The sequence below is a fragment of the Schistocerca nitens genome, chromosome 3 (genome assembly GCF_023898315.1).
Source record: "Schistocerca nitens isolate TAMUIC-IGC-003100 chromosome 3, iqSchNite1.1, whole genome shotgun sequence".
Lineage (NCBI taxonomy): Eukaryota > Metazoa > Arthropoda > Insecta > Orthoptera > Acrididae > Schistocerca > Schistocerca nitens.
The window spans coordinates 413,252,515-413,266,840 of NC_064616.1; the positions used below are offsets into that span (position 1 = coordinate 413,252,515).

A 14,326-nucleotide genomic window follows, 5' to 3' on the forward strand; every position below is an offset into this window, starting at 1 on the left:
TGTCATGGAATACCCTTCATATCTTATTTTAATTTGGCATTGCAGAAATCTTGTCATTTCATATTATGAGCAATACAATCCATCAACTGATAGTGAAGCAGCAGGAACATGTGTTCTGCTGTTCACACATGTCTGCAGTACAGCTGCCACAGCCTGTGTGTACAACTATATTGTTGTCGTCCTCTTACCTTTCACACTTTTTACCCTTACATGAACTGATGATTTTCATCAACTCACTGAAATTATACAGCATGCAAAAGAGATATAGAATTGTGATGCACAGAAGTGTGCTTGGACATATACATGATTAACACACACACACATACACACACACACACACACACACACACACACACACACACACACACACACACACACACACTATTGATAAATTAAGAATAACATAAAATTAAGATTAGAAATGTGTCTGCCAAAGAGCTATGAACAATAATGAAAACTATAAATTATGCTATCCACAGCATCAACACCACTGTAGGGAAGTTCACAATGACAAAAAGAAAGAAAAGAATGAATTCCATATTTTAATTGTGTATACTGACAGCAAACCTAAATTTAATAACAGTTATGCAGTGACACAACGTTAAATGAGGTTTTGATAACAAAATAACATGGATGTCAATCTTAGCAAAAACTTGCACATGTTGACAAAATTATGGCATAAAACTATAGCAGCATACAATAAAAGCATAACTGGTAAAGGAAATGACTGCATTTTGAATTACCTTTTTAGCTATCCTGAAATATGAAAGCACAACATATCTGACATGTTGCGATTGCACACAGATGAGGACATACACTATGTTAAAAAAATTAAGTTCTATTTTCCTTCACTTACCCTGTAACTACTACAACAAAATCCATCATGTTCCAAATATTGCGGAGATATGATTTCGGATGGAGTACAAAACCTAGTGCTAATATTTTGAGGGACGCTTCTACACAAAAAATACCAAGGAAATAGGCCTCCGTTTTTTCCTGCAAAAAAAAAAAAATTCAATTGCAGTATCTTCTTAAGTGCATTACATTTCTGAAAATGTCTAGAACAACATAATTTGGAATTTAAAAGATTGATAATCTACATTTCATTCAATCAATTACATTAAATGTAGTTACCAACTTTAATACACTGATAACCAAGCATGGTCAAAACAACTGTTTATTATGAACATTTTTTTTTTTAGGCTAAAAGAAAAGGATTATACACATTCTCCACTTCTGATTCAACCTTCATTATCATTTCTTGAAACTCATTTACTTCCTTGTACTAAAATGAAACAGTACACAGTAAAGATTTTCTCCTTTTCCTGTCAAGAACTGTATTCCTTCCTTAAAATGTTATCACTGTCAATGGAGTATTTTTTGCAAAGGGTTAAATAACAATAATTCATTTGCACTCAATCACAAATTTAACACATGGGCAATTAAAAAAACATATGATATTCTTTGAAAGGTTAAAACAGCATTCATGACCAAAATACAAACCTGAAATGTTATTTTCTGTTCAGACAAAACCCATGACCTGCCTGAAAATTCTGATTTGCCCATGCTTTACTGATATACTGTTCTTATTGTGATTTGTCCTGGTATATAATAGTCAGACAGCAGGCAAAAACAAAAAATTAAATTTACTATATGATGAAACATTCTGCAAGGAAACATAAATGGTACTGAAGAGCAGTGTATAACACACAAATAAATGACTTTCCTTTATTTTCTAGAATATAGAGGTGCTATGTTTGTTTCAATTTGTGTGTTACTTCTAACAGCATGCTCAGAAATGAGGAAGCTTTATAAAGTTGGAATGTGCATTTATATGACCTGTCTATTATACATACCAGTTTTTGAGCCAGTATCGTCTTATCCTTACAAGGCAGATGCTCTTCCAATGCCAGCACCACACAATTCGCAATGATGGTAAGTAACACAGCATATTCAAACGGATTATCAGTCATTAAGGAAAATAATACAGACCCTAACTTATTCACAAATAACTGTCAGACAGCAAAATTAGTTTAAAAAATTTAGTCCATTCACGTTCAATACTGTACTTAAAGGCAAATCAAATTTTCAATATAAATTTACATTCTCAAATAGTATATGTAGCAAGTGTATTTCTCCCAAACTCTAATATGGAAGTTAAGTCCCATGCTTCTTGACAGAGCATAGGAGAATGATGCATTAGACCCGCACCGCCATAGTAGGCAATGTCCGAATGGAGATGGTTTGCCATTGGCTTCCTCCGACCGTAATGGGGATTGATGATGATGATGATGATGATGATGATGATGAAGACCACACAACAATACCTAGATGTTCTGCAAATGAAACACAGTCTTTTGATTTACATTCCTCACACCATTATCTATGTGATCATTCCAATTTCAGTTTTTTCATGATTGAAGAACCCACAGAAAAAGTGGGGTAAGTCCATTTAATCAGAAAATCAGTTGACAGCATATTCTGATGGCCAATTGTCAGTAGTACAAGGCAGTTGAAATGACTTTCAAATAACTTGGCTAGTAACAGAGATACAGAGGGTTTTACTTTCAGTGGCAATGGAAAGAAAGTTCTAAGTTGTTGAGCTTCTCGCAGAAAAACTGGAGCAAATCCAAGGTTTGCTTCCGCTATTTGCATTACATCTGCTGGGTCAGTTGAGTGGCGACTGCAGATGTGATCAGATGGATTTCTTACTCTGTGGTGTTTCCTTATAGTAATAGTGTTTAGTCTGAAGTGTGATAGAGGTATGGTTCTCTTTGGGTCTTTAAAATGTGTGGATCATCTCAAGATGAAGGCAAGAAGCCATCTGTTAACTAATCTTCGTAGAGACTGTCGGGCAATGTCTCACGAGTTAGGCAGTGACTGCAAATGCCCATTGTTTGAGTATTTCAGATAATTTAGACCTCACAAAGGAGAAGAGCTTATCAAGAATTTTAATATGTTAGGTAATTGGAATGATTAATCTTACCATTTAACCAGCTTAATTTCTCTGACATTAATTGCTTGTAGAAGGCCTAGACTCCTGTTCTATAACCAGCGTATAGTATGACAACTGCCAAGACTACAGAAAGAGGACAAACATTTCAATGACTGGAAGGACAGTTCATAATGTTGTGAAAAAAATTAAATAAAAGTAAATGGCACAGAGTAGTTTCAAACACGTCTCGTCCACTTGCGAGTCCAACATTGTCACCAGTTAACCACAACACTGCGGCTGTTACTTTTCACTCATATTGCACTTCTTAGTTTGGACCATTCACTGATTTTTTTTTTTTTTCTCAGTTCAGTAAACTTTCTTCCTGTTATCATGCTTGATCTGTGTTCAGTTTTTGACAGGCTATCCACTGGGCCATCTTACCAGTAAGTCTTTGGGGGGTTCGGTGGGGGGTTTCCCTTTTTAGATGAGCAGCGAGAGAGTTGCGCGCGCAGTTTCCTTGCTCATGCGCAGTTTGTGCGTTTTTCTTCCGCATCTGGGCAGCGCGAGACTAGCGCGCCAGAGTCGTGCGCAGAGACGCAGCGTGCGGACAGTTGCCACACGGGACCGCAGTCCCGGACGAATTGTGTCCGTGATGTCACTGCAAGGGCAGAACAGTGCTTTACGCTAGCACCTGTGTGCTACCAGGCTCAGCAGGGTCGCGAGTAGAGGCCGCTCAACACTGAGCGAGCCCGTGACGGCAGCACACAGATTGCTGATGGCGCCCAGCTGACCAGTACTGTGCGCAATCACTGATGTGCTGTGGCCAACGGGCTGGTGGTAGAAATGACCGCTGTTGCGATAGGGTTTACCAATGGCGCATAGAGCAGTGCTTAGTGGAGTGGTGCGAATTCCCCATATTTTTTCTTAACCCAGAAAATGAGCGCAGAAACTAAACTTGCTTTGCAAAGGAAGGGAAGTATGTCGAGAAAAAGGGAGAAAAGAAAAGTTAATCAGTCATTAATATAGAGCTACACAGCCTGAAACGAATCCTAAAAGATCAGTTTGGACGGTATTTAAGCCTATAGTGAATGGCGATGGGAAAAAAAGCTAATTTTGTTTGCTGTTCAGTGAAATTTGTGTTCATGGTAAAGAGTTAACTGGCACTTCGCACATTTCTCGCTATCCGCATGTGCAATAAACAAGATTTCGTGTGGCTAAACGGTGTTCGTGTGTGGACGACAAGCGCCTTCCTAAACTTGCTCAGGAGGTAACTGTCGATAAATGCGTGACTACGTGTGGGCGAGACCTAAGGTCGTACCGAACTATATGAGGTGAAGGTTTTTTGGATCTTGTTCAGACATTAGTCGACACTGGAGCGACTTGCGGAAAGGTATCCCACAACCTTGTCGCAGCAAATGGCAGAAAGCGCTAAAAACCTAAGTGATGTAATTATGCCTGAGGTAATTTCTTATATAACAAAAGGTGATTGCACAGCAACAACTGACACGTGGACATGTAGTGGAAGAAGAAACCATTATCTCACGTGTACTGTCTCCTGTTTTGTTGACTGGATTCTCAGCTCTCACGTTTTGTTTACAACTCAGTTTACAAATGAACCAAAAGCGGGCGATACCATTCGAAGAGAACTGTTGAAAAAATTTATGTCTCTTGGTACCCACAACACTGCTTTGAAAGAAATGCCTTTTACTATTGACCAAGGTGTCAACATTGTCGCTGCACGGCGCGATTATTCACAATTGAATTGTTCCTGCCATATGCTAAATACAGTGCTAAGAAATGCTTTTATTGCGGAGGATGTATACAAAGAAAAGTGGCCTTCTCGATGCTGTCGGTAGAACACTGGAAGAGACCAGCGGTACTCGCTGGAATGTGCAGTTGACAATGTTGAAATAGGTAGAAAGCCAATATCCGGCTTTGTGTGAGAAGCTCTCTGAGAACGAAGAAATAGCTCGAATTGAAGGAATTGATATCACAGTGATGAGCGAACTGATTCCTCTCCTCATAGTATGTATACTATTACTGTAATTCTTATACGTTATCATTTAGTTTATAGCAAGTCTTTAAAAACATGAGGGTTTTTGCAGTGTTACAAGGAGGCGTCAAAGGTATTACAGCTGGAGTAATCGCCTACACTACACTTTCAGTTGCCAAGGAATGACAATACATTACAGCATTTGAGTCAAGCGCCTCAGGACAGAGAAGCCTCTGAAATAGATCTGTTACGCAAACGCCTCAATTTATGACTTAGAGAAAAGGTTAGTTGACCAGAGGTGGCATGAGGTAGCTACTTTTCTCTGGTCACTTTTTCGTCATTTAAAAATGGTATCTGACGACAAGAGGCGTGAAGTTACGGCAGATGCGAGACGTACAATCCATTTATTGCTGTGTTAATAGCTCGCCACAGGCCAGTTCCAAAGGGAACATCCGCCTCTCGATTGAAACCGAGGTAGGTCACAGAATGTCGATGTTCCCTCGACTAAAGAACAGTTGAGCTGAATATAAACTGTAACAGTTCGCCCGATCGACTTGTGAACGACCTTGGCGGAACACTGAAATTCAAATAGCTTCAACAACAGAACATTTAGTTTTATTTTCAATATTCTTTCATAGTCACAGTAGGGCTCACATAGACGTGGATTTGCAAAACGATATATTAAAAAGCTTTCGTACTTTTAAAATCAGGTAAAAATCATTTTGGTAAAAGACGCATGCACGAGCCACGAATAAATTCTTTCGTCAGATTCCACAGAAACTCCACTACCAGCAAAAGTAAAGAAGTTTGTTTTGTGGGTAGATGTCAATGACTCGTATTCCAATAGATGAGTTGGAGAAATATTTAAATCAAAACTGCAAAATAGAAGAAAATGTGGCTTCTTACTGGAAAACGAACCTTCAAAATTTGCTGACTCTTCAGAAGATCACCAGAGACATATTGTGTATACTAGCATCTAGCTCTGCTTCTGAAAGAAATTTTTGTTCCAGCAGTTTCATTCTCAACTTTTCCCCGGACAATGTTGATGCACTTCTTTTTATTCGTAGTAATCCCTATCGCAGACAAATTAGTGAAAAATATGCTGAAACTCTTTTCGTTTTCCGTTGTCTGTAGTGGTGAAGAAGTTTTCGTTTATTGCACATTCTGTTGCGTGTGTTTGATTTATGTACACAATTTTTCAAATTCCTTTTTTGTTCTTTTATACGAAATGAAACGCAATTTATTTCCAAAATATTATTGAGCATTAGGGTCAATATTGGCAACTTTATATTAGCCTCAACTTATCATGTTTTAAAGTAAGTATTTAGAAAAATTTATATTTTTATTCACAAGTGTCTTGATCGAAATTTTTATATGAGCAGGGTGTCCCATCTAAGAGTCGTCAGACGCATTTTCTCTGGTGTTTTGCCAGATATTTGCAATTTTGTTTGTGCTGGAGCCACCTCACTTCTTTCGTGCGACGGCCAGCGTCGACGGAAAGCGTCGCTTTGTTTCCCATTATAAAGAAAATGATTTTCGAATCGGAAATTTACGTGCCCATTCGACAGAGCGGTCGTAAATTAGTCAAGTGCTACATTCATTTCATCGAAATATATTAAGAGGAACAGTAAAGCACGGGTAACCTACTCCAGCAGCGGCAGCACCTCTCTGGCCCTGGCTGACTGCTATGCAGCAGCATTGCTCCGTCGCGGTTGCTGCTTAAGTTCTGGCTTGTTCTTTGTGTTTTACTGTCACTGTTAATACATATCGATAAAACGAATATCGCACTACACTAATTTGGGACTGCTCTATCGAATGGGCACGTAAAAGTTCGATTTAAAAATAATTTTGTTTGTAACGGACAGGAAGCCGACGCTTTCCATCGAAACTGGGGGTCGTATGAGAGATTTAACGAACAATATTTGTTCGGGCTGATTCCAGCTACACATTGCAAGAACGAAATTTCAAATATCTGCTGAAAACACCACAGAAAATGCACCTGACGTTCCATAGGAGAGACACCCGATGTGTTACTATTAACCGGTTTCGACTGTATTGAGTCATAATCAGAACTAAAAATCCGTTCTCTTGTTACGAAATTAACACATGAAGTCGTCATCAAACTCTGACTGTGACACTTTAAAATATACCTAATAAATGCGAGCAGCGCGTCTTTGAACAAAAAAAAATCTTTCTGTGGGGACAGGTGACGGTGGGACGCACATGTCGCTTAGGCCGGTATTACACTATCACATTTCTTTGTCAAAGTCGTTACGTCAAATATTTATGTCAAAGAAATTTGATGGTGTAGTAAGGAGCTTTATCAAACCTCCCCTGTCGTCAAATAAATATGATCAAATCTAGAGCCTCGCCGTAGATTTGATCATAAAGGTCGTTCGTCTTCTGTTCGCTGCAATGTGAAATGTAACCACCTGGAGCGCTGCCGTCGCAACAGCTATTTGACGTCTCTATTGTCAGTAGTGTGTTTGTAAACATGCCTTCAAAGTTGGTGTATTCCTTCGGCTTTTCTTTTATTTATTTATTTATTATCTTTTTTTAGCTTGCTTCGACTAGGGTGGAATATGCTGCAGGCGACTTCATGTCCACAATCCACAATCACTTTCTTAGCTTGCCATTCTAATTTGTCTATTTTTGAACTCTGTGTGCCACAAGTTGAAAAGCGTTTCTTCTGTTCCACACTTTTTATTAATTTTGTGGTTGGTGGAACACTAATTCCATTAATTAAATTATTCAAAAATGAAAATGGCTCTTATTGCCCACATGGTGTACTAAACATTTATTTGCCTTCACGTATTCCCTCTTCAGTGCTTTATAAATCGCTTCACGTTTCTGGAATTATTTTGGTTAATGTGCAATGTGATATTCGAGTGCTGTGCTGTAAACTAGAGTAGCTTTCTACTGTATCAAGAAATCACAGTGTCACAGTTTGCCTATCTTTTGCACATACAGCATTTCTCAAGAGAGTATTATGAGAAGGCACTTTACTGAGCAAATACTGAAATACACTCTGACCCATTCGTAAGTAATTTATATATAAGACTTGGCGTCCACCACTTGTAGCCCTCGCAACAAATTTTGCTCAACGCTTTTATTATCTCGCCGGCCGCGGTGGTCTCGTGGTTCTAGGCGCTCAGTCCGGAACCGCGCGACTGCTACGGTCGCAGGTTCGAATCCTGCCTCGGGCATGGATGTGTGTGATGTCCTTAGGTTAGTTAGGTTTAAGTAGTTCTAAGTTCTAGGGGACTGATGACCACAGATGTTAAGTCCCATAGTGCTCAGAGCCATTTGAACAATTTTTTTATTATCTCGACGTAATACGCATAGCTTCATCTGCCGCTTTTCTTCCAGATACACACACAATGCAACTGTGGTACTAGCAACTGCAGCGCATAATAAGTTGTTGTCCACTATCTTGAAATTTGACGAAAAATATGACGACAGTGTAATACTCCTTTTAAGCGCCACGTCACAGATATTTGTCAAAAAAAAATTGACGAATATTTGTTCATATTTCTTTGTCAAAGAAATATGATATTGTAATACGGGCCTTAGCAACGTTCGGCGAGACGCGTGGCGCTGAAGCGTGTCTAGCCAGTGCCACTTAGGAACAAGGCCGCTACACTGTCTTTGGAGTCGCTCGTGACGTAAGCACTACGTGTCATAACATACACAAAGCCACATGTGCTGTCTTGGTTGTTTCGCCTGTGTAGCCGTTATATGACTGTGAATTGAAATGTTAGTGTAATAGTGTTCATACTACTTCAACATGTAAATATGCCACGTAGATGCTGTATGCGTGCTTGTAGAGGCAATTATACTGCTCAGGAGAGAGTCAGTACATTCCATTTCCCTCGTGATGAAGATGCAAGGAGAGAATGGATAAGAGCAGTTCACCGTGATAATTTTACCCCTTCAGATCACTATGTGGTAAGTAACAGCTTTAGTAAATAAACCTATGAAATGGTTCTGTTTGGTCTGAGTGTTAATTGTAATTTATAAACATAACCTGTAGACATAGGCCAAACTTTTATCATACTAACGTAACGTAATCCATTATTTTTAACAGGTCTGTGAGCTGCATTCCCATGCACACGATAGAGAAAGAACTACATCAGCATATGAGCTAAGACTGGAAGATTAATTACAACACCTCTTGACCGTCCACGTCTAAGGAAAGGTAAGTTGGTTGTTTACGGACTTTGAGTTAGGTTATATAATTATTGGACGAATCTCTTACGCTTTTGGTTTATATGGTAAGGTACTGAGAATTAATATTTTTTATAGGTGCAATAGCAGCTCTATTGCCAGGATGTCCTGAATATTTATCTACACCGTCAGCATCAAGAGAACATCCTGAAGATCTAAGACAGCGTTTGGAAAATGCTTTCGTCAGATCTGCGCTGAAAGAAAGTTTGATTACTCATGAAGACCATAAGAAGGCAATATCATTCTCTTGGTTGAAGGAATTATGTGATAAAATTAATAGTAGTCATTTGAATGAGTGGACCTGTGTCAGAAAGTTGAATAGTGTGTATTTTCTTTTAATTAGTGAAGTGCCATTTTAGAAAGTTCTGTGTTATGTTACAATTAACGTAAATCTCACTCTCACTGTCCATGTCAATGATTTACAGCTTGGTCAAACAGGGAACATAAAGTTTCCAGTAACTGTAAGTACCACAGCACAGTTAACTAATATTCTTAATATTGTCAAATTAAAATTTAGCAGCAGAGAAGATCAGGAGCCTAATGAGAGTATTGATTCCATAACCACTACTTTGAATAATTTATCTGAAAAGTTGCCAGATAAACATGAAATTATAAACTTTATGAAAGAACAGATTTCATTGCTAAAATGCAAGAAGAATAGCGCAAGATATTCATGAGATATTTTAGTTTTGTGGTCATTAGTTCATTCTATTTCTCCTCACTGTTACAAGTTTTTAAGAAGCAGTGGTATAATAACTATGCCTTGCCCTGTTACTCTGACTAGGATATGTGGTGGATTTGCTAGCAATCCTGCTCTTGAACAAGTTCCTGCACATTTTCTTGGATACATAACTAAAAAAGTGAGATTTTTAACTGAAGAAGACCGGACAGTTCTCCTCTTGATGGATGAAATCCATTTAAAGTCACAAATGGGCTACAACGGGGGAAACAGTTGGCCAGGCCTATAATAGTAGTGAATGTGCATCTGCAGCCTACGTATTCACGGTGTGTAGTTTGGATACACAGTACACTGATGTAGCTCATATTCTGCCGGTCAGTCATGCAGGCCCCTGCTCTTTTCACCTTCCTTAAAGATATTGTATTGAAGTTAGAAAGCATAGGGTTTAAAGTTGTTGGTATTGTATCTGATATTAATGCCATCAATAAGAAAGCTGTATCTTACTTCAGTGATCCACCCGAACTTAAAATTAAATACCGACACCCTTCTCCAGGTGCTGGAAGTATGGATTTTTATTTTCTATTTCATAGCGTGCACCTATTAAAATGCATACATAACAATTGGCTGAATCAGAAAGAAGAGATTATATAGTTTCCGGATTTTAATAATGAGCAGGATGGTGGTTTTGCGTTTTTCAATAGTTTGAAATCTCTTCATTTGCTGGAAAAGGCAAATTTATTGAAATTTGTCTTAAATCACTGTATCCCTCAGCCATAGAAAGGCAGAATGTAAAATTTGCTCTCCATATTTTTGACCATACAACAGTTATTGCTCTCAGGGAATTGGGCTTTAAACACAATATTGAATACTGCAATGATACTGCAACTTTCATTGAGATCATTTGCAAGTGGTGGGATGCAGTTAATGTAAAAACGTTGTTAAAAGGTCAAAGGTTATTAACTAGGTTTCAAGAGCCAATAACCAGGAATTCTGAGCACATACTAGAGTTCCTACATCAGTTTGAAAATTGGTTAATAAAGGAAAATTCTCAGGGTTTAATTGGTCTTAGGCTAGGCGCAAATAGAGACGTGTATAGAGCGTGTGGCGCGACGCAGCGCAGCGCGCGTTTTTGTAACATCACAGGTTCAAGTGGGACCGCGCAAATTGCGACTGGGACGCGACACGCGCCTGCGCCAGGTCGCGCGGCGTTGTGGCTGAGGCACAGTTTCTCGCGCCGCGCGTTGCGCGTGCCTCGTAGCACCGTGGGAAATTTGAGGCGGCGAGCGGAAAAGTAGCCCGGCCATATGCTCACATCGGAACGGCGCATATGAGCAGTGGTAGTATTGCCCATACGATAAATTTTGCCTTACTGTGTACTAAATTTTATTGCCTTTGGGTAGTGTTTCGGTTTTCGCCATTTAAACGCTACAGCTTTCTTCGTTAGCACATTATACTTATATATTATTTATATCTGTATAGTTTTGTTTTGTTTTTCTTCTGTCAAGAAAAATGCGTACTTCAGTAACTGATGAGTCATTGGCCGCTGGAATTGTATCATATGCCTCCGCAATGTTTTCAGATCGCAAGAAGGGACAGAGGGTAGTGAATAAGGAAGCAAGGAATATTATAAGATCATGTGATTAAGAATCAAGGCAGGAAAGTAAAACAAGGTTATCTTATCGCTGCCTAGTATGCTGGCGTATCTGTACGATCTGTTACAAAAAATTTAGAAATGGATGATCTGCACAGGTGTGATCCCTTTGTGCTCCTGGTAAAAAGCGTTGAAGATCTGAAGTATAGAAGTCTCACTGTGATTACTCTGATATGGATGTAGTAATGTAATACGACACACTGTACTACATGCATGTGAACATCACTTTTCCACTGCAAGCTAGAAACAGTCGAAAAGCAGTCACAAATAACAATGTTTTAATTAATGAGAAAAAGCATTTCAATTGCTGCATGCACATTATCAGTGTGGTGTCACCGCCAGACACCACACTTGCTAGGTGGTAGCCTTTAAATCGGCCGCGGTCCGTTAGTATACGTTGGACCCGCGTGTCGCCACTATCAGTGATTGCAGACCGAGCGCCGCCACACGGCAGATGTAGTCTAGAGACTCCCTAGCACTCGCCCCAGTTGTACAGCCAACTTTGCTAGCAATGGTTCACTGACTACATATGCTCTCATTTGCTGAGATGGCAGTTTAGCATTGCCTTCAGCTACGTCATTTGCTACGACATAGCAAGGCGCCATATTCAGTTACTAACAGATAATATTGTGAATCATGTACCGTCAAGAGCGACGTTCATCATTAATGGATTAAAGTTAAGTATCAAACTAATTATGTCCGCTTTCTGAATTCTCATTTCTTGTCATGTTCCAGACCTCACGTCAGTATAGTTCTTCCCTCTTCACGCCAGCCTGCGTGAGCTAAAACGCGTGCATTTCGGCCTCTAGTAACACGGTGTTGGCTCTTCAGCCAACACAACAATCAGCATTAATAAACTGATTATACTACAGGCTACACAAATGAAGGCTCCTCCTTGTGAGCTATCATTCGCCAAACTTTCGTTTCGATGTCTCGAGCGGTTTAGGAGATATGAGAGATGTTGCGAGTATTTCATACTTGCGGGCGTGAGATCGGAAGTGAGCGCACTACATGGGATCCATTTTCTCGAGATCGGAGGCAGAGACCTCCTCCCAAGTCTAAACAAAAATTCAACATGTTAGCTAAATTTAATACGCAGAAACATACGGTGTAACACGCACCAAACGCAAAATCATAGCGACCCCTAATTTTCGTTGCAAACTTTTTGAGTTTTGCGTAGTGTCTTACTAAAATGTGTACATCACAATAAGAATGGTCATTAGCGAGATGAAGGGCACTTCGCCACGAAGCTAACATATAACGCTACAAGTAAGGCAAAAATCAAATATTTTCAGTGAATAGTTTCTGTAAAACCGTTTGAGAAAGATAACAGGTTGCGCGCGCTTCGGTTCTGTCAGCGCAGAACGTCGCCAGTCGGCGCGTGCGAAGTATGGTGTACGCGTCGCAATATGCGCTGCACCCGCGCGACTCGTGCGGCACGTGCGTGTCGAGCTGTAGTGTTGTGTCACGTCACACGTGCTATACGCGTCTCAAGTATCGGTTTGAGAACTGTACAATGGATCGCCCGTGAAGCCAAAGCATCTACTAAAGAGAATGAATCACCTATTTTTAAGTCGCCCGGTAAGTGCCGAAATCGAAAGAAATTCGTAAGTGAGCTCGACGATTTCAGCAAGAATGTGTTACGGCGCAAAATATTCGACATCTATAGCCAAGGCGAATATCCTACGGCAGATCAATTGTGTTCCTACATGAAAGAAGCCGAAAGTTTCAATGGCAGCAAACCTACCTTGCTCAGAATATTAAGGTAGATGGGATTTAAATACAGAAAGAGCAATGGCGGAAGAAAACTGCTCTTAGAAGTGACACTGTAGCAGCAAGAACTGTGCTCTTGAGAGAAATGCACCAGATAAAACAAGCCCGAAAATCACGTATTTATTATCTCGATGAAACATACATTCACCAGAACCATTCAAGGCCAATGTGGTAGAAGACAAGTGACGATGCTGGTGGCCTGAATGTTCCTGTGGGAAAAGGGAGACGCCTTATTGTGCTTCACGCTGGTTCTGCAGAGACAGGCTTCATACCAGAGAGTAAATTAATATTTAAAGCATCAAAGACGAAGGAATCGGATGATTATCACTCTGAAATGACATATGCTGTCTTCAAGAGGTGGTTTGTGCAACAGCTACTTCCGCCATGGCAGAGAATTCTGTTATTGTCTTGGTCAACACAAGCGTGCACTCTGTACAAGGGAATAAGGCTCCTACTTCAAATACCAGGAAGGATGAAATTATTTCATGGTTGTCGTCTAATGGAATTCCTCACACAGCGTCACAGACCAGGGCAGAGTTACTCATGCTCGTAAATGCATACAAGCCTAAATACCGCACTTACGAGGTAGATGAAATGGCAAGACAGATGGTCGCCGAGTAATCAGGTTACCACAATATCACTGCCACTACAATCCTACTGAGCTGGTATGGGCGCAAGTTAAATCCCATATCTCAGAAAGAAACAGCACCTTCTGAATTGCTGATGTAGAAAGACGCACACATGAAGCAGTGGACAACGTAAGCATATCTGCATGGGCAAACTGCGTCAGACATTCGGAAACACTCCAGGAAGAATATTTTAAAAAGTAAATCGACAGAGACTCGGTGATGGAGCCTTTCGTAATTAATCTTCACGATTCGGATTCGTCTTTATCAGACAGCGAGGATGAAGATGATGTTTTGGGATACCTGTGACGGTACTGCAATGCTGCGGTAAGCATTTAAACCTATATCGTAAATCGTAAGTCTATATTATGTAACTTGAGTCTAGGTTTGCCTGGCTGGTAAAGTAATTATAAAAGGATTTTAGTTTCTTACGCAATTTCAT

At 39.9% G+C, this 14,326-nt stretch overlaps 2 protein-coding genes across 2 annotated transcripts in view; one reads left to right on the forward strand and one right to left on the reverse strand.

Annotated features, from left to right (window-relative positions):
• Positions 1-1,955, reverse strand: part of LOC126249257 (voltage-dependent calcium channel type A subunit alpha-1) — a 373,047-nt gene extending 371,092 nt beyond the window's left edge. The window contains exons 1-2 of the mRNA XM_049950912.1: positions 1,857-1,955; positions 857-996 (exon numbers count right to left, since the gene is read on the reverse strand). Coding sequence (XP_049806869.1) covers positions 857-885 — 29 coding nt within the window. The 5' untranslated portion in view covers positions 886-996; positions 1,857-1,955. The remainder of the gene's footprint in view (positions 1-856; positions 997-1,856) is intronic.
• Positions 1,956-8,656: 6,701 nt separating this feature from the next.
• Positions 8,657-9,473, forward strand: LOC126249712 (THAP domain-containing protein 2-like). Its single transcript, XM_049951392.1, has 3 exons — positions 8,657-8,876; positions 9,016-9,126; positions 9,234-9,473. The coding sequence occupies exons 1-2, from the start codon at positions 8,724-8,726 to the stop codon at positions 9,088-9,090; spliced, it is 228 nt and encodes a 75-aa protein (XP_049807349.1). The 5' UTR covers positions 8,657-8,723; the 3' UTR covers positions 9,091-9,126; positions 9,234-9,473.
• Positions 9,474-14,326: the final 4,853 nt, after the last annotated feature.